Source organism: Mus caroli, unplaced genomic scaffold (genome assembly GCF_978045245.1).
Source record: "Mus caroli unplaced genomic scaffold, Mus_caroli_1 scaffold_1, whole genome shotgun sequence".
Lineage (NCBI taxonomy): Eukaryota > Metazoa > Chordata > Mammalia > Rodentia > Muridae > Mus > Mus caroli.
This window is the reverse complement of record NW_028227256.1, coordinates 135,692,146-135,711,475: the sequence shown is the minus strand read 5'-3', so window position 1 is coordinate 135,711,475 and position 19,330 is coordinate 135,692,146. Positions and strand designations below refer to the sequence as shown.

Sequence of the window (19,330 nt, the reverse complement as noted above, 5' to 3'; positions counted from 1 at the left end):
AGTGGTTTGCCTTATGAAAAACTGAATACCACTATTCTGTTGGAACTTAGCAATGAAATGACTCCTAATGAGCTATCGCTATACCCATCCATCAGTGCCTCACTCAGCCTTCATCAGGTAAGATTCTTCTTAAAATAGATGGGAACTAACACAGTGACCCAAAGCTGGGCACGGTGCAGAGAATGAGACTCTTGAGTACTCAGTCCTAAATGGGATGTATTTATCAAAGTGCTCCCTTCAAGACTCAGAGATCTCTGCAAAAGAGGAAGCAGAAAGAGTTGAGCAGTAAGAGGTGATGATGTCTCCAAGTACATACACCACATCTGCCAGACCCAAAATGACTGTTGCACATGGAAACCAGAGAGACTGTGTCAGCATGCACACAGCCTGCACTGAGCCTGAGGAGACCAAGTACTGAGAGAAGGGAATGGACACAAGGTCCCAAGACTCCTAACTAAGAGTCTACTTGTAATAGACACCTAATAGGAAAAGGAAAATCAGTTTTCTCCAAAGGAGTGTCGCTGGTACCAAGCTCACTGTGGAGCAGTCCCCATACCCATGTGTAGCTAACCAAGACACAATAGATTTCATGGTTTCTGGTTGTGTGTGTTTTGGTTTCTTAAAGTATTTTTTGTTATACTTGTGGGGTTTTGTTGGTTGTTTTCTTTTTGGTTCCATTTCTATTGTTATTGTTTCTGAGAGGGAGAGGGATAAAGGGGAGAGAAAGAGAGAAAGAAAGAGAGAGAGAATGAAATGGGGTACCTAGGAAGACCAGGGATGATATAAGAATTTGAAGAAGGAAAAACATGATCAAAATATAGTTTATGAAAACAATGTCAAATAATTTTCTTTTAATTTAACATGTGTCTCTGAGGGAGAGTGGTTGCCTAGAATACCAAATGTATACAGGTCCATTAAAAATGTTAAACTTGCAAACAAAGTGAGGAATTACAATTTTTTAACAAAGAACTTTATAGTTTAAGAAAGTTTACTCTGACACTCTTTATGAGAATGAACTAGAAGAATCACTTAAGGGGAACTTGTAGAATCTGAATCAAACTGCTGAGTGTGGGGACTTCAGAAATAGATTACGACAGTACTGCTATTTGCAGATGGTAGAAGCAATACAGGCATGAAGACTGTTATTTTATGAGCATAACAATTTCATAATCACTCAAAACTGCAAAATGTCTTACATGAATAAACATTTCACGTTGAATTGCCTAAAAAAAAAAAATTCTTGACCTATTAATGTTTTTCTTTGTTCTTGGAAAGAAAAACACCAAACATATTAACAAGAAATAATGACAATATCAATAAATGTTAGCCTATTTTATTTGAAAACTTAACAAAAGATATGAATGAAACCTCCATACTTTGTTATCAACAACTTTTGATATCAACAAGCCCCCACAAATCCTGAGCATCTCAACCTAAGCAATGTAACAGGGAAAGTTCACTAAGAGGATTCAGCAAGCGGGCACAGGAGCTTGTTGTTCACACGAATGCTGATCGCAGTTCCAGGGATCACAACCACCCTGGAAGGTAGGTTTGCATGTAAGGAAAGACAAGGGCGGTTTAGCCGGAATTCTACATTACTATACAACTTTCTCTTGTGATGCCCACCTTATTGTAGAAATGTGTGTGTGTGTGTGTGTGTGTGTGTGTGTGTGTGTGTGTCTATGTGTGTGTGTGTGCATACATGTATGTGTGTGAATTTATATATTTATTATTTATGGATTTCAGTTATTAGCACCAAGCAAGGTTAACACCATCTTTGACATTTTCATGGAAACAGGGTGATTTTGGCCAATGACTCCTGGAGCAGATGTGCATTCTTAAGAGAGAATGAATTGTGTCTGAAAACAACTAATGAAGTACTTACCACACTCAAGTTGACAGGAGTGTTTGCCTTTGGTACTGGGTGGTTATAGAGTGATTTAAGAGTTTCATTCAAATCCTCTTCCTGAAACAAAGAGAAGATCATTTAATAATTAAAACATATAAAACTAAATAGAATTAAGACATCTTTGGATATTACTAATGGAAATATAAAATAGTAAAGCCATAGCAGAAAATAATATGTATGGTTTTTCCTCAAATAGTGAAATACACAATTATCCCAATACTCCGTAGTTATACCTCTACACGTATGGAGGAAATAAAACAAACCCAAATGTAACTACAAGAATAAGTTGTTTCATTCGTTTGAACTAAAGAATTTTTGTATGCCTGGAAAACTCTCTGCCACATTGAGTAGGTCTAATGAGAGAGGCAACTGAGCAATCATCCAGGTTAATGTCTTATTCACAAGAGACACAAGGTCGATTGCTTTTCTACTAAGAGATAAGTGAGGAAACGACTCTAGTGTACTCATGCAATTATCCAGCTGTACAACAATGGCACAGGACTGGAGTCTTAAACATACTAAGTTAAGTGACATTAGCAAGGACAGACAAGGGACCACCTGTGTGGGTACCTCCATTTAAGAAGCTTTATAGGCCAGGTGATGGTGGTGCAGGCCTTTAATCCCAGCACTTGGGAGGCAGAGGCAGGCAGATTTCTGAGTTCGAGGCCAGCCTGGTCTACAAAGTAAGTTCCAGGACAGCCAGGGCTACACAGCGAAACCCTGTCTCGAAAAAACCAAAACCAAAAAAAAAAAAAAAAAAAAAAAAAGAAAGAAAAGAAAAGAAAAGAAAAGAAAAGAAAAAGAAAAAGAAAAAGAAAAACAAGCTATATAGATGTCATGGTAGTTGAGAGGGGAGAGAAAAAAATGAAATAGTAAATTATAATTCATTGAATATAGAGTTTGGGTTTGTTTAGATGTGTTGTATTGGTGGTTAAAAACAATATGACTAGCCGGGCGTGGTGGCACACGCCTTTAATCCCAGCACTCGGGAGGCAGAGGCAGGCAAATTTCTGAGTTCGAGGCCAGCCTGGTCTACAAAGTGAGTGCCAGGACAGCCAGGGCTACACAGAGAAACCCTGTCTCGAACCCCCCCCCCCCAAAAAAAAAAAACCAATATGACTGTGATAAATACCATAAAATTATAATCTAAAATGGCAAAAAACTGTCCATTCTATGTTATGCATATTTTAACAAAATAAAACAATAGAGAAAAAAATCAGCTTACCAGTTCCTTGGCCAAGTAATCTGCCAGAGTATTTAGAAGTTTATAATATACTTCAAACCATGGCAAGTAACTGTAAGAAGAATTTAAATGTATATAAAACACTGTAAATTTAGAATCAATAAATAAACAGATAAATGAAAAGTGAGTTGCTATTCTTTATAACCGGTTGATCCTGCTAACAGAAAACAGCTACAGCCAGGTTTGCTTTACCCATTCCCTACTATTAGCCGTACCCACTTCCTTTTTACATCAACAGCCTCTTCAAAATGACTTATTCTTATCTCAACTCAACCACTGCTTGAGAGTATGGAAAGACATTTATTGTGGTATTTATTGTGGTAGAGGGACTATGGATACTTCAGATGGCATTTTCAAAAAATGGTGCTAGTCAAACTAGATGAATGCAAATAGATCCAGACTTACCACACTGCACAAAACTTAACTCCAAATGAAACAAAGACCTCAACATAAAACCAAATACACTAAGCCTGATAGGAAAGATAGTAAACTCATTGGCATAGAAAAAAATCTTTCTGAAAAGAAGAACATTAACACAAATACTGACATCAACAATTAGTAAATGAGACTCAAGAAATTGAATAGTTTCTTCATACCAAAAGACACTGTCCCTCCACATACCCAAGATACAATTCACAGACCATATGAAACAAAAAACAAAGAAAAACAAAAAAAACAAAACAAAACAAAACAAAACAAAGGCACTGTCCTTTGGACTAGGAAGCAGACTACAGATGGGATAAGATTTTTACCAACTACACATCCAATAAAGGAGTAATATCCAAAATATATAAAGGACTCAAAAGCCTGGATATCAAGGAAACAATTTAATTTAAAAGATAGAATACAGATCTAAACAGAGTTTTCTCAAAAGAAACTCAAATGACCGAGAAACAAACATTCAACATCCTTAGTCAGATGGGGGATCAAAACAGGAAAATGCAAGTCGAAACTACTTTGAGATTCTATCTTCCATCTGTCAGAATGGGTAAGATCAATAAACCAAATGACAGCTCATGCTGGCAAAGATGTGGAATAAAGGAACACTCAACCATTATTGGTGGGAATATAAATTTATAGCCACTATGAACATCAGTGTAGCAGTGCCTCAGGAAAATGGGAGTAGACTATATCTCAAGGCCCACCTGTACCACTCTTGAACATATAGTGATATCATGAAATCACATGCAAATGGCTGGAACTAGAAAAAACAGGCCCAAAAAGACAACTATAGGCATTTGCTTATATATGTGCATTGGTTATTAACTTAATGATAAGCAAGCTACAACCCATGGAACACAGAGGTTACAAATAGAGTGAGGGGTTAGGAAGTATAGATAGATCTCCGTAGGGGGGAAAAAACAGAATAGGTAGTCATGGATGGACAGAGATCAGGGAAAGAGAATGATACTGGAATAGGAGGATTAGCAGAGAGAGGTGAAGGAACAGGGAGGCAAAGGACAGAATATGGGGAGAGCTGGCCAAGATCAAGGGCCATGAAAACCTACCACAGTAAAGCTTCCTAAAATACATACATATATAAAGGTAAACTTTATGAAATCACCAAATAAAAGGGAGGCAGAGCCCCAACTGGACATGTCTTGTCACCAAATGAAGCTTCCAGTGTACCAGGAATGAGTTACATCAAATTGAGTTGTGCACCAAAGGGATCTCATGAGATGCCCCAGAGAACCCAGCCTGTTGCCATGGCTGCAAGCTGACAGCAAGGCCCTACAGCTGAAGACAAAACCTAAACAATTCATTGAACACAAGGAAGTCAAACTGCTGCCTAGCTAGAGCCTTAACCACTGTGGGCTAGTGCTTTGGTACTGGAAAGTACTCTACATGCTACCAAAGGAGAAATGCAAATGCTAGCTCAGCTAGAAAGCCTCTAATCTGTCCCTACTTGCAAGATATATGAGTGCAATGGTGTCACAGAGCTTATGAAAGTAACCAACCAATATCTCATATGATTTAAAGCCCACTCCTGAGACTAAATAGGTCAGAGACCTAGGGTAAAACAAGTATTACTGTTCAAAACAAAAAAAGAAAAAAAAGGACGACTAGCAATAAAAATAGTTCCTAACAACCTTCTGCTATCTATATTCATAGCTCAGTACCTTGCTCAGCCTTCATCACAGAAGCTTCGTTCCGCAGCAGATGAGAACAAATTCAGAGACAAACCGCACCCCCCCACCCCACCCCCTCCCCACGGCCAGATAATAGACAGAGAGACCTTGGAACACTCATCTCTAAATGGGATGGCTCCATCAAATCCCACCCTACCCCCAGATTCAGAGAGGCCCTCAGAAGAGAAGACAGAAAGACTATGAGAGCCAGAGTGAAGAAAGGACACCAAGAAAACAAGATGGAACCACATATAAATTCAGAGAAGAGACAGAATGAATAGGGCTGCACCAGATGGGGACTTAGAGCTCAGAGGAGAAGACAAATGCATCCATCGCTAACCCAGAAGCTATCCAAGTGATAACCACCTGCAAATAAAAATTTACCTTTTCTCCAAGAGAGCCTTACTGGGGAACAAACTACTCTTTCAGGGTAGGCTGCATGTCCAGTAGTACATGATCAACAGAAAATGAACTCAGTGCCGCCTTTGGAAGGGTCTCGTCTCAGAATATTATGTGCTACTGCTGCTCGCCCCCTGCTGCTGCTGCTGCTGCTCCTCCTCCTCTTATTCTCCTCCTGCTGCTGCTTCCTTTTTCTCTTCTTTTTCCTTTCTTCTCCTTCCTTTTTTTCTTCCTCCTCCTCTTCCTCCTCCTCCTCCTTTTTCTCTTCTTCTGTTTTGTTTTTTCTGATTGGTTAGTTTTAATTCTGTTTCTTCCCTCTCCCTCTTCTTTCTTGCTCTACATGGCCTTTGCATGCATAAATATATGTATATATAAATGTATATATTATATATATATTGGCTTCTGCTCTTTTGTTTTTAATGGGACCATAAAACAAAACAAATAGCATTTTGTTTCTCCAGTAAGGCTCTCTTTGCATATATAAATATGTGTATGTATGTGTGTGTGTGTGTGTGTGTGTGTGTGTAATGGCTTCTTATCTTTTGTTTTTATGGGATCCCTTACTGTACAAATGAATGGGTCTCTGCATCGATGTCTTTGTCTTGGGTCTTTCCCCTTTGTTTTGTCCTATTCTGGTGTTTGTTTTTGTTTTATACTATTATATATTATTTTATTAGTATACCTTAGATGCTTGTTTATTTTCTAATGAGACAGACAGGAGATGGGCCCTGATAGGAGGGGAGATGGAGAAGTGGGAGGAGTAGAGAAAGGGCGCACCATAATCAGGATATAGTATATGAAAAAAGCATTCTCAAAAAAATAATAATTTGTTCTTCTAACGTGACACATAATGGTATAAGAATAAAATTCTTCCATTTGTTTTTACTTCATATTCACAATTTGAACAGTCTGGAGAATTACTATTTCAGGAAATTACACTATGTCCCATCCTTCATATATATGTGTCCAGGTAAGAAAATTCTGACCTAATCTGCTCGTAAATCCCTTAAGAAGAGAAGAAGGAGAATTGTTTGGTTTCAGGTTCCTAGGTTACTATAAAAACACGATAATTTCCTAGTTATAAGCCATTATAAAGTTAGTTACTCTTCTTCTGTATGGACGAAATGCCTACGTGACACTGCGCAACCCTTTCAATCATCTTGCTCTCCTGTCTGCATTACTGCTTTCATGGTTAGCTACCACTCTCAATTTATTTCCAAATTGTGAAGAAAAAGCACAACTCAATTTTTATTAAGAACCTAATAAGACTGTTGACTTATGTTTATAAGTGATAAATTATATTAATAAATATCTATTTTCATATTCAAATATTACATCTGAATTTTTTGAAGTTCTTATTTATGATAGGAATTTGGCACCTACATATCTTACTGCTTGTGAGCATCCAAGAATACTCACTTTCATAGTATCTCATCCTAATGCCAGATTGACTTTGTCTATAACAGATTAACATTAGTTAACAACAAGGTTTACCTTCATAATGTATTTCTTACATGCTCCTTGAGGCTTGCTATGATTTATATTTATGAGTAGGGAGTACAGCTCAGAAGCAACAGTAAGTCCACTGGGTATAGAGGGCAGAATCAAAGAATCCCAAAATCTATACTGCCATTACAGGAACTACAACTTGAAAATAAAGCCCAAAAGATACATAGAACCAAATGCTATGTATTTTATATGAACCAGCTCATTCGACCATTATAGTAATAAGCTCTAAAGTCTGACAACCTTGACACCATGAATAGTTTGCAGTATCTTAGTATATCCAACTTGAATGACTCTCTATTCAGCCTGCCTGAGTATCATGAGTCCATGTCCATTACAGACAACTAAATCAATCGCAATGAGTCATCTGTTCTCAACTTTTAATCCCTTTGGAAATAAGTTCTTGATACATGTCCTAGTCTGGTATACCTTCTTGACTCAGTCTCCCAAATGCTGGGATTGCAGGCATTCACCGCTATGGTTGGCCTCTACTTACTAAGCTTAAATAAGCTAACATGTAGTTTCTCTCCAATGAGAAAAGGCCGAAATGTATGTTTAGTATTCAAAGCAGTACTTTTATATCTTTTATTTTTATATAAAGTAAAAAACAGAGTTTATTTAGGGCATGGGGAGGGGAGTTAAGAGAGTAATTAGAGGCAGAGAAAGGCAAAGAAAAGGAGAGAGTAGAGAAGTAGAGGCCAGCCATGGCCATGTAGAGAGGGGGGAAAGAGAATGGAGGGGGAACAAGGGGCAAGAGAGAGAAGCAGGAGTAAGAGAGAACTTTTATACCTTTTAAACCACAGTTTGTCTAGAAGGTGAAAATTTCTCAGATCAATTTAATTCTTTTGTCTAACAATTTGGTAATCCTTGCTAACTCTAGGTTCAATTGCTTGTATATTCTTTATATTGCTAAAAATTTAGAAAAGGACATAGCCCATAATGTGGTAAAGATAGCAGAAATCCATGTGTGTAAATGCACAAGCCTAAACATAATACTCATAATGACATTATCAAACCGACAGTTTTCATAATGTACTTCTGAAATACTAAGACACAGTCAGATTTCTGCAAGATCACTCCCTGACACATCAATATATATTATCACCACAAAGAACCAAGTGCAAGCATATGCTGGTCCCAGTGACAAACTGCTCATTGCAATAAATCACTCACAACTTTTAATAAAAACAACACCAATTAGAATTAGTCTGTAAACACCCAGATATGCTCCTAGGAACACGAGAAAGCAAAGGCAGGGGTTTTTTATTTTGTTTTTTTTTTTTCCTTCTTCTTCTTTTTCTTCTTCTGCAATTCTGCACCCATCCGGAGCAGAGGCTGCAGACTGGTCATCTGTAATGGCAGCCAGCCAGCCCAGGGCTTCGTTTTCTATACCAGCAGTTCTATGGCTTTGTTTAACATAATAAACTGTCAGTTTCTAAATCTCAGATAATACCTTGGGAAAATCTCATTTTCTTTTTCCACTAGAAATCATAATAATTGGAATCTGGCCACACAATATTCCACTAACAAAAGCCTGGAGTGAGAGGTGCTCCTTCATGCCAGCCACGTGCTGTTCAGAGCATGTATTTTCCTCAATGTCCTTTGCTGAGGCACCTAACCCACCTTTGGGTCTTTTACCTGACTGATCCCTGAAGAAAACTTACTTCACAACTCATAAAGGAAGCAAGGGTTCAACAGGAAATGCTGCACTAACCACACTTCCTGGTGCTCCACAGAGTGAGACAGTCCAAAGTTTTAACAAGATTCTATTTCACAGGATTGTGGCAAAATAAATAACATCCCTTTTTTTTTAAATAAAGAATGTTTTGTCTAAACCTTTTTATTTTAATATAACACATAAAATAAATATTATAAGCCATATATGTCTTCAAGGGTAAGAAATATGATGGGTTTGAAATTTTGAGTTGTTTAATTTTTGTAGTTTCTTGTGTAATTTCTAAGCAATATATGTTCAAAGTAATTTTCACTAACATATAAATTCTTAAACTGATTACCACTAACTTAAATTCTCCCCTATTTTCCCCTACTTGCAAACATATTTTTAGAACCAACCACAAGAATGCCAGAAAATTAAAACATTCAACAAAATGTAGAAAACAAATCTGCTTTTTCATTTAAGTATTTTCAAAGTTACCATGTAAGCTCATCAACAAACTGTGACTGTTAAAGAATTGCAAATAGATAAACATAAAAAGTTACAGTTCTACAGGCAGAAGTCTAAAGGATAACTGTGAGACTGTCTTAAATTTCCAATGTAAACAAGAGGCAAAAGACAGACGCATACACAAAATTGGGAGTTCATCTGGTGGCGTCAGAAGACTCGCCAACACTTGGATTTCCACTATGGCGCTAGTAAAATTTTTACATCCTAAGGTCAGAGGTTAAATAAAGGAAAGGAAATGCTCTTTGTCAAATAGTCTAGCAATTGTGAGCAGTCTGAGAGATCAGCGGGAACCTAATGCAGTGCAATCAAATCAAACCATGGCAACTGCCTTTCCTTAACAAACAGGAAAGCTTCTCGGGGGCTACAGCTGTTTTTCCACTAGAAAATTGACACAAAATGTGTAAAATTGAAACATTCTGCTTCCAGAAGATTTGTCCAAAGGAAGAGCAGGAAGTCTTCAAGTTTGGTATGAGTTACAGGTACCAAAGGGGACTACATAAAAGCCTTAAACATAAATCTGCCTACCTCATTAGAGTATTTCATTTTGAACTCTTGGTGACGTTTTTATAGTTGTAAATTTTTGTTAATGAAATTAGAGGTGGAAGAATATTTCTTGAATCTTTGCTAGCATCTGAAAGCAATTCTAAACACAAGCAAGAAGACCTAAGTTAGCCATCTCTGAGGACAGCTTTGAAATCTTGTTAAACCAGTACAGACACTACACAAAATGAACTCAGGCACGCAGGCCTCAAACTAAATATCATTTTAATATTAAATTGACCTGAATTTTCACTTTTTCTTCTAAAAATTAAACAATATAAATAAAAAATTAAGAAGCATTAACTGGCAAATATTATATTATCATTCTAGAAGAAAAGCAACCCATGGTTTTAGTAGCCTGCGTGCAGTTCCAACTTATCAGCAGACTAGAGTAAAAGTGACTGTTACAGAAGACGACAGTTACAGGAGCTCTTGTGAACCACGTGAAAAGTATCCATGGATTCTGCAAATTATAAATACTGACAGCTACTTTATACTTTACCCTGATAAACTGTACACAGACATGTAAGTACATCTTTGGACGTGTGGACAGAAGTCTGCAGCATAAACAACATATGCAAGCGTCATGCGTCACAAATATAAATAGGGTTTGGGTTTGTTTTTTTTCTTTTTTTTTTTTTTTTTTTTTTTTTTTTGGTTTTTCGAGACAGGGTTTCTCTGTGTAGCCCTGGCTGTCCTGGCACTCACTTTGTAGACCAGGCTGGCCTCGAACTCAGAAATCCGCCTGCCTCTGCCTCCCGAGTGCTGGGATTAAAGGCGTGCGCCACCACGCCCGGCTTGGTTTTTGACCTGTGTGTATGCTCTATGACTTGCTGAAAAAAAGCAAGTTCTTCAGTACGTTTCAGCTGTATTAAGTACAAAAATTCCACGTCAAATGATTTTCCAACCTCACTGTAAATATCTCATAACGCTTCCTTAGCATGTAGTCATAATCTGAAGAGCTGCGCGCTCAGCGACTAGGAGCCCGAGACAAACAGGAAAGTTTGGGAAACTGAGTAGCTCTGTAGTGACTCATATTCCTTCCCTGGATCTTTCAACAAACATTACTATTGACTCTGAGCTTTAAATGTGCATATAATGTATGTTATACGTGTATATAATGTTTGTGTTATCCCAAACTTTTCCTACTATATTTTCAGTGTACAAGGTACCTTGATTCAAGGTAATAAGTTTTAGAAATGTGTAACACATTTTCAACCAAGAAAACACTTTTCCATTTTACATGGAAATCAGAGAAAAACACTAAATCTGGATTCTTAACTCACAGTCAGCCCATCAGTTCTTTTCTGTCCAAGGTCACTCACATCCTCATCTTAAATTTCAGTGGCACAGAACACAATTGTCCTGTCTCTGCCCTTAATTCTACAGCACTGCCCTGACCAGTGTATGCCTGTCGTGCCCACTGCAACACTAGTTAGATAACTTGCATCCTGAAAATACACCATATATATCTACCTGACCAAAGATGATCTGGATACAGTCCTACTAATTTCTAACATAATGGGGCTAAAGTTCTTGTATACTTGATCATCTATACAATGATGGCATCTTAGAATTTTAGATCAGTAAAATTCTACATGAAACAACTTTTATAACCTTACAATATTTTCTTTATTTTTTTTGAACTATAGTATAATTACATTGTTTCCCCTGTCTCCTTCCCTTTCCTCCCTCCAACTCTTCCATGTACACCTCTTTGATCTTTGTAAAACTCCATGGCCTCCCTTTTCATTAAATGTTGTTACACAGGTACACAGGTAATTTACACCTACTAAATGAAAAGGCTTCTCTATCTGAAAAAGGCTAGGAGATGCACTAATCTGTTATATTCCTGAACAACTCATCAGTCTAGATATTGTTACTCATATATATGTGTGTGTTTTCAGGCTGACCATATAGTACTGGATAACCAATTCATATGCTCTTTCTATTTAACAATTTTAATAATATTTCATTAATTCTTTGAGAATTTCATCATTTTGTTTTGATCACATCTATCCCTCCCTCACTCCAACTCTTTCCATATCCACCCTCACACCCATACCCACCCAACTTTGTGGTCTCTTTCTTTCTTTCCTTCTTTGTTCCTTGCATTCATTCAATCAATCTATTTACTCCAGTATGTGTTGTGTAAATATTGTTTAGGGCAGGGTCTGCCTTGGAGAGAATGGTCAGTCTACCTACCATACTCTTAAAGAAAACCAAATTTCCCTCTCCAAAAGCTATAAATGACCAATAGTTCCCTGACCTAGGGTGGCACTTCTTACCTACCTCCCTATTCCATGCTGGGATTTTTATCTGGCTTGGCTTTGCACTCATCATGTGCAAACTGTCAAAATCATTATGAATTCTTATGGGCATTCTTCCTTGTTGTGCCTTGACAACATTGTTTCCTTGTAGTCATCGCCATTTCTGGCTCTTAAAATTTTTTAGCCCCTCTTCTATGATGATCCTTGAGCCTTAGGGTGGCAGGAAATGTGATACACACAGTCCTACAATCTCTTATTCTCTACCTGTTAATCACTTATGGATCCCCATTTTAATTTCCACCTACTGAATGAAAATGCTTCTCTGATAAAGGCTAGGAGATGCACTAGTCTGTGGGTACAGAAGTCAATAATCAAGAGTCATGGTAATGCTACGTTCGTTTAGCAGAATAAGTATAGTACGTTCTCTCTTAGGTCATTAGGACTGACCTAGCCACTGGTTCTTGGGCATGCTAATAGTGCTAGGTTTGGGTTCCATCTAGTGGAGCAAGCCTTAAATCCAATCATCACAAAGTAAGAAGTTACTCTCATGGCATTCACACCAAGACAGTCATTAGTAGCTTGCAGGGTTTACACGTGGCTGAGGCAGATGGCTACTTTCTCTTCAGGCAGTGTGCACAGCAATTCCCAATACATGAGATTCACAGGTAAATGGAAGGACTGGGAACAAGCATTCCGACTAAAGTAACCAAGACCTAGAAAGATAAAAATCTCATGTTTTCTCCCATATGTGAATAGCAGCATTAAAACTTTAGATGTGCATATTTTACTTGGCATAGCCATAAAAATCAGGAGAATAGTATGGGGAAAAGACTAGAGATACAGTGATACAGAAAGGGAAACAGGAATAATTAAACGGAATAGGAAGCAGGACAGCAGCTGAGGAGGGGTGAGCAACACTAAAGGCCTTTTCAAACAGTCAGATAGAAACTAATTACTGCAGAGGTGTCCTGAAACATACAAATGCTTATAAATGTAGTTACTCAATAATGGGACAAAACCCCAACTAGACAACACATTAAAACTAGCAAAAAATAAATAAGCAAAATAAAACAAAACAACAGGACTAATAATGGGTTAGCCTTTTGCCTATGTGTGAGATATTGGCTAACCAAGTCCCAGAGACACCCCCCACACACACACACAAATATCACAGGATATTGTCAATACTCTTGGTTTCTCTCCAGAACTTGATGATAAGAAGGCATCACATTCCTGCCTAATCAAGCTGCAATTGACTAGAAAATTGGGGGGCAGGGGTGCTGCAATGTAGAAATGGTAAAGCAAACTAATGATAAAGTAAAGTTCAAAAACTGAGGACATACTCTCTGAGACATTTTTACAAGTATTTACAATTATATACTAATATAGTTATTTTTATGAATTACTTCATAAAACAAATAAACTTTTATATGGAAACACATAACCTGTTAAATAACAACAACTTAGAGCGCTATGACTATTGTTTTGAATTTTTTATCATTTTAAATCATATTATAAACTATTCTCTTAAGCTGCGATATATTTGCTTATGGTTTTTTTCACATATGTAACTCTCCTTTTCTCCATCTTTTCATTTAGTTATTCTTCAAACACCTCTTCTATGAAGAGTCCCTTGGAGGCCAGGGGTAAAGTAGGTAGATGCTAGGGATAGCAGAACTACCTGGACCTACAGAAGGAACTTTCTGCTAGAAAGAGCTCTTAGACACACACAAAAAAAATCTAAATTCTTTTATTATTTAAATTGGTTTATAAATTATATATAATATTTTAGTATAGCATGCCCTTTGTGCTAAGCTTAAGTGACACTAATAAAGTTTCTGTGTCTTTAAAGCTTGTTACCATCAACACAGCTAATACATTTTTACAGACTCTGGAAGAGTTCAAGAGCTAAAACTACAGAAACAAGAAACGAAAGAGATCAAAACTCTGGTATTATCAAGTTTCCTTTCACAGGACTATGCCACTTAATCATCTTACAAAGAGTATATAAGACAGCATCCATGTCTCCTCACAGTGATTAAAACTACTTAACTTGTGCCTCAGGGAGTGGCACTGCAACACGGGGTCTCACTATGTAATCAATGCTGGACCTAAACTGTCAGTGCCCCTGCTTCCAGTTCCTCACTGCTAGAATCACAGGAAAGCCCTACCACGCTGGGCAAGTCTGCCCTCCTTAACATGCTCATCATTTCTCCTGCCCTCAGTAAAACCAGCTGCTTACATTTTCTCTGTGGGTGAGTTCTTTGGCAGCTTGGTCAATTGTTCTGTCAACATAATAGATGTTTACTATAAAGTTGCTAGCGAGCCCCACCCACCTAAGTGCTTCTCTATCTACTCCTACCAACTTATTACATGAATTTACTAAAAATGTCCTTCTGTTACATACAATACAATATAATGACCATCACTGTAGGATCAAGCACACCAGTCTCTAAGGTTTCAGGGTTTCCTGTCAGATACAAAAAAGCTTTCATTACTGTAATACAAATTTTAAAAGTGAACAGTAAACTCCTAGAGTATTTAAAGCTTTATCAATCTTTTCAATGATTTCATGGGTGGTCAAGTACCACCCCTCAGAGTGGCCAAGCTAGCACCAAACCACTATAATTCTTCTCATGCTAGACTTCAAAATTATTTTTGAAAAGATAAATCTGAATAAAACTTAAATACATTCACTTAATCATTTAATCACAGCAACATTCTAAATAAGTTGTCACAATCATTACATTTCTTATTTACTGTTGAATAATTATAAATTATAAATTAGCTGTTCACCGTGTGAAACATCCTACTCCTTAGCCACCAGAATCACTGTCAGACAACCAAGAGAATAAATATAAAAGATTACTTGAATAAAAAACAAATAATCAATGATGCATACTATAATACTATCTTACTGACGTATAATTTCAATTTTCACTTCTTATATTTATATAATATAATCAAATTTTTGCAGGTAAAACTATTTCTAACTCAGGAGTCCAAATATTCAGCTGCTCTCCAAAATGTACAAGTTTGAGACAACATAACAACTTCTACAAATTAATGACAACTGGCTTACAAATATAGACACTACACATTTTTCTCATTTATTTAACAAGTAGGATATTGTGTTTTACATGTTTTAAAATAACAGTAGCTTTCCTATGTTTAAAAACTAGTAGAAACGTATTTAAACTATGTTGAGTATTCAGTATTTAGGCTTATTTATAGTTTCAACATATTCAAAATATTTTGTGTTAAAAAAAGAAAGCAGTTCAAACTCTTTAATTATAAATAGCATCTGAAATTCAATTTGAAGGTAATTGGGTAAACTACTGAAGGCAGAGTCAAATCTAAACAAATAATGTTGATAACTTATTCTCTGGTGAGTTATCAAAAACAATAGGGAACAGTGGATTATTCCACTCTGACATTTGTTTGGAGTGTTTTTATTAAGTCCCAGGTCTCACTATATAGCAGAGAGTCAACCTCAAATTTGCAATCCTCCTACATCAGTTTCCAAGTGCTACTATTATAGGCATGCACTAGCATACAGGGCTCTCACTGACTGACAAAGGCAGCTCAATAGCAAATGAACAGAGAAGCCACTCGTTGTATTCCAGGATGTGCTGTTTGAATGAGATGCCCCCCATAGTTCAGGCATTTGAATACTTCTGAATACTAGTCTCCAGTTGGTGGCTGTCTTGGTAGTCTTAGGAGATATGGCCTTGCTGAACAAAGTATGTCACAAGCAGTGGGCTTTGAGAGTTAAAAAACATTGGCACCGTTGAAGTTGGCTCTCTGATTTCCATATTCCGGTTTAGAATATGGGCTCTCAGCTGTTCCTCTCATCATGCCTGATGCATGCTGCCTGCTGCCATATTTCCCTACCATGATGATAATGACTTACTTCTTTCTCTGAAACCGTAAGTCCAAAATACAACCCTTCCTTCTATAAGTCGTTTGGTTGTATCACAGCAATACAAAAGTGACTAATAAACAATGCTTTCCTCATAAGATGTTAAACTATAAGTTGAGTGTTATCATCTATTGAATCTAGAATTGGCAGTAACTATATTATAGTAATAAAAAATTGTACTTTTTATAGGCTACATCTGGATTCTTTGTTTACCATGACATCTTACAGGAACTAAGTTTAAATGCCTTTTATTTCAACTGCCACCATAAAATCTAGCAAGATCATCACACTCCTAAAACCCCTTCTATTTCCAGCTTATCATCTTCACTGGGATAGGAAAGATTTACAATGAACAGATATCCCTTCCTTTCTCTAAAGAAATTAGGAATATAAATTTTACATAAAACTTCCTAAAATGTATAAGGTTAACAACATCTTTTAAGCATTTTAAAACACCCAGTGGCCTAACAATATTCTCTAACTTCTTCCCAACTACAAGTTTGCAATCTTTGCCTTAAAACCACAATTGATTCACAAAGGTTGCATGTGTATCAATGACAGTAAAAAGCATGTCAACTTTACTAAGTGTTATCCTATTACACATATCACAACTCCCATGTTAATATTTTATTTTCAGAAATAAATCACAATAACTAATCCTTTATTTTTTCTTTTAAGAAAAATTCTATTACGTTACTGGAAAACAATTTACTTTGTATGTGGAACAGATGGGAGGCTATTTCTACTCTTCCTTGGATTTAGACTGAACAAGTAAAGAAAAATTTTTTTTAATTATGAAAAGTTGCTTTGTTTTTATTTTTTGAGATCTCAAGCATGATATAGCTGGACAAAGACACAATCCACTTTGTAGCCATGTTTTGATTATAATTACTCACCTAAGAATACATAAACAAATTCTGCCTCCAGATGCGAGCCTGCAGAACCCAAATCGCTGCTTACTTTCCATGTCTGTCAGGACGAAGGTAAAGTGCTGTCCAACTTGATTCTGAGACACCCTTAAGACATAACAATATCATGGTATTAGATCTGTGCTGGTTTCCTTGAGGATAAAAAGAGAAGACTTACTTGTCACTGGCTTCACCTTTCTAATACTGGGTAATAAAAGCTGGAATGTTGTTCTGCAACTAGAAGGGTCATGAATCTATAAACCAACTCATGAGTCATGAGTCAAGCATTACAAGACTTCTAACAGCTTATGGGAGAGCACACCAACACAAATGCCCCACGTGGAAGTCAAAATTCATCCTAATTTTCAGAAGAGTAAGTTACCCATAAAATCTATCATGAGGTTGCAGCCATGGTTACTCACTCTGGAGAAGAATCAGCAGATCCAGTCTCTACACTCACCAGCAGCCCTTCTCTTGTCTAATTATTCCTCTTTTCCTGATTTTTGACTGCCTGTATAGCAAACCATGCTGGTGCATCCTCTAAAGGTGAGCACCATCATCCCGAGTCACTTCTTCTGTTGACATTCCCACCCAACGGACCTCACGCCAAGCACTCCTGTTATCTTCTTAGCATTATTTTAGAACTATCAATAAGCTGCATAATCAAAGTCCAACTAAAAGAAAACAACTCCTGCTAAAGAAGCCCACTAGTGGTTGGTCTATATGAGTTTTATCTGATTTTAAAATGCATAGAATAAACCAAATTACATGCTGCACTTCAGCATAAGGGATGATATAAAACTAAACATTTACCTCTGCTTAAAAAGCATCAACATATTTTCAGATATTGGCTCATAAAACCACAATAGGACTTCATGTTCTTTGCCCCAAAATAAAATATTGATAACATAAATTTTGGTTTTAAAAGAGTCATACAGATTTTGAAATTAAATAAATTACTACCAGTATTCTAAAACTATAAATTCTTTTGTCACAAAACAACAGTTATTAAATAAGTTTACATATAAATGGCCAGGACAAGTGCATATCCAGTTTTATACATGTCAAATAAATCCTCCAGGGATTAATATGTCCTCTAGTGTTCAAGATTGATAATATCCTCTTGCAGTTTTTCTTCCTCTATTTTATTCTCACTATTGATGTAATACTATAAATTTCTCCAGAAATAAGGTAAGTGAATAACTTTTTATCAGCTATATTTATTAGTATTAACTAACCCACTATCAGATCTCTTTTCAATCTATATACTAAAAATTCAGTCTTACTAATATTTGGCAAAATGTCTTCATAAGATGATTTTTAAAAACTTTTTACAGTACATTCTTAAAATACAACTAATACTGATCAGTCTCATGAAAAACATAAATGTCATTATTTCTAAAGAGAGCTCTATTATGCTAACTTCCAGCTGCATATAAGTTCAGGTAGTGTTGGCAGTAAAATATAAGCACACTGGAACTGTTGAAGCTACTAGGGAAGTTCCCACAGCCGCCCTCAGTAGCACACTGTTGTGTGACACTGTTCTTAGAAACAACTAACAAGTTCCCAGCACTCACAGATGCTCTTCCAGTGGGATGAACCCTGTTTCAAAGACCTTCTGAAGATCACAATCAAAGACCAATGACATGCTTTTCTCTGCTAATACTTACAATCTATACCTGAAATATAAGGAGAAGAAACATAACCTGTGGTCAGGTTATTTTAAGAACACCTATCTGGCCATGGTAGAGAAGAAAAGGACAGAATAATTTGAAAGGCGATTTCACTGTAAGCATTATCTAATTCTGAACCTCACACCTGCCATATTTGCATAGAAGCAAAACAAAGATATGTGCCAGTTTCTTAAAATGTATATTTAATCATTTTGAAATGTGTGCTAGCAAAGAATAACGTTATCTTAACCAGTAACTTATACTATACCTTTCCACATCGAAGGGAAAACAGAACTTGGGCACGCTCTGCAGAACTTCCTAAAAATGCAAATTCAAAATAAAGAGGATGCTTTAGAATGTTTTTTAAACATGCAGTTAAAACTTTTTGAGATATTTTCAAGGGGTGGGTAAAGTATTTTTAAGACAAAAGCACAGGTTCTCAGACTGAAATAATTGATTATTAAAAAGGAATTAAGTATGTGCTTTGGCAGATTGCACTGACAATGCCCGGAAGCCCCGGGAGGGAAAGGCCTGGCCTGAAGGGTATTAACACCCTTCGCATCCCCGCTGGGATCCCCTTCAACAAGGCCATATGGGTCTCACAAGGAGTACTGCACCATATGGGCAAGCTGTGTCTGCTGCAACT

The 19,330-nt window shown here is 36.8% G+C and overlaps 1 protein-coding gene across 2 annotated transcripts in view; it reads right to left on the bottom strand.

Moving 5' to 3' along the window:
• The window catches only part of Dennd1b (DENN domain containing 1B), a 222,215-nt gene that overhangs the window by 113,064 nt on the left and 89,821 nt on the right, over positions 1–19,330 (bottom strand). For both annotated transcript variants that reach the window (XM_021163138.3, XM_021163128.3), the window contains exons 4-7: positions 18,953–19,002; positions 17,000–17,119; positions 3,135–3,204; positions 1,886–1,966 (exon numbers count right to left, since the gene is read on the bottom strand). In XM_021163138.3, coding sequence (XP_021018797.2) covers positions 1,886–1,966; positions 3,135–3,204; positions 17,000–17,119; positions 18,953–19,002 — 321 coding nt within the window. The remainder of the gene's footprint in view (positions 1–1,885; positions 1,967–3,134; positions 3,205–16,999; positions 17,120–18,952; positions 19,003–19,330) is intronic.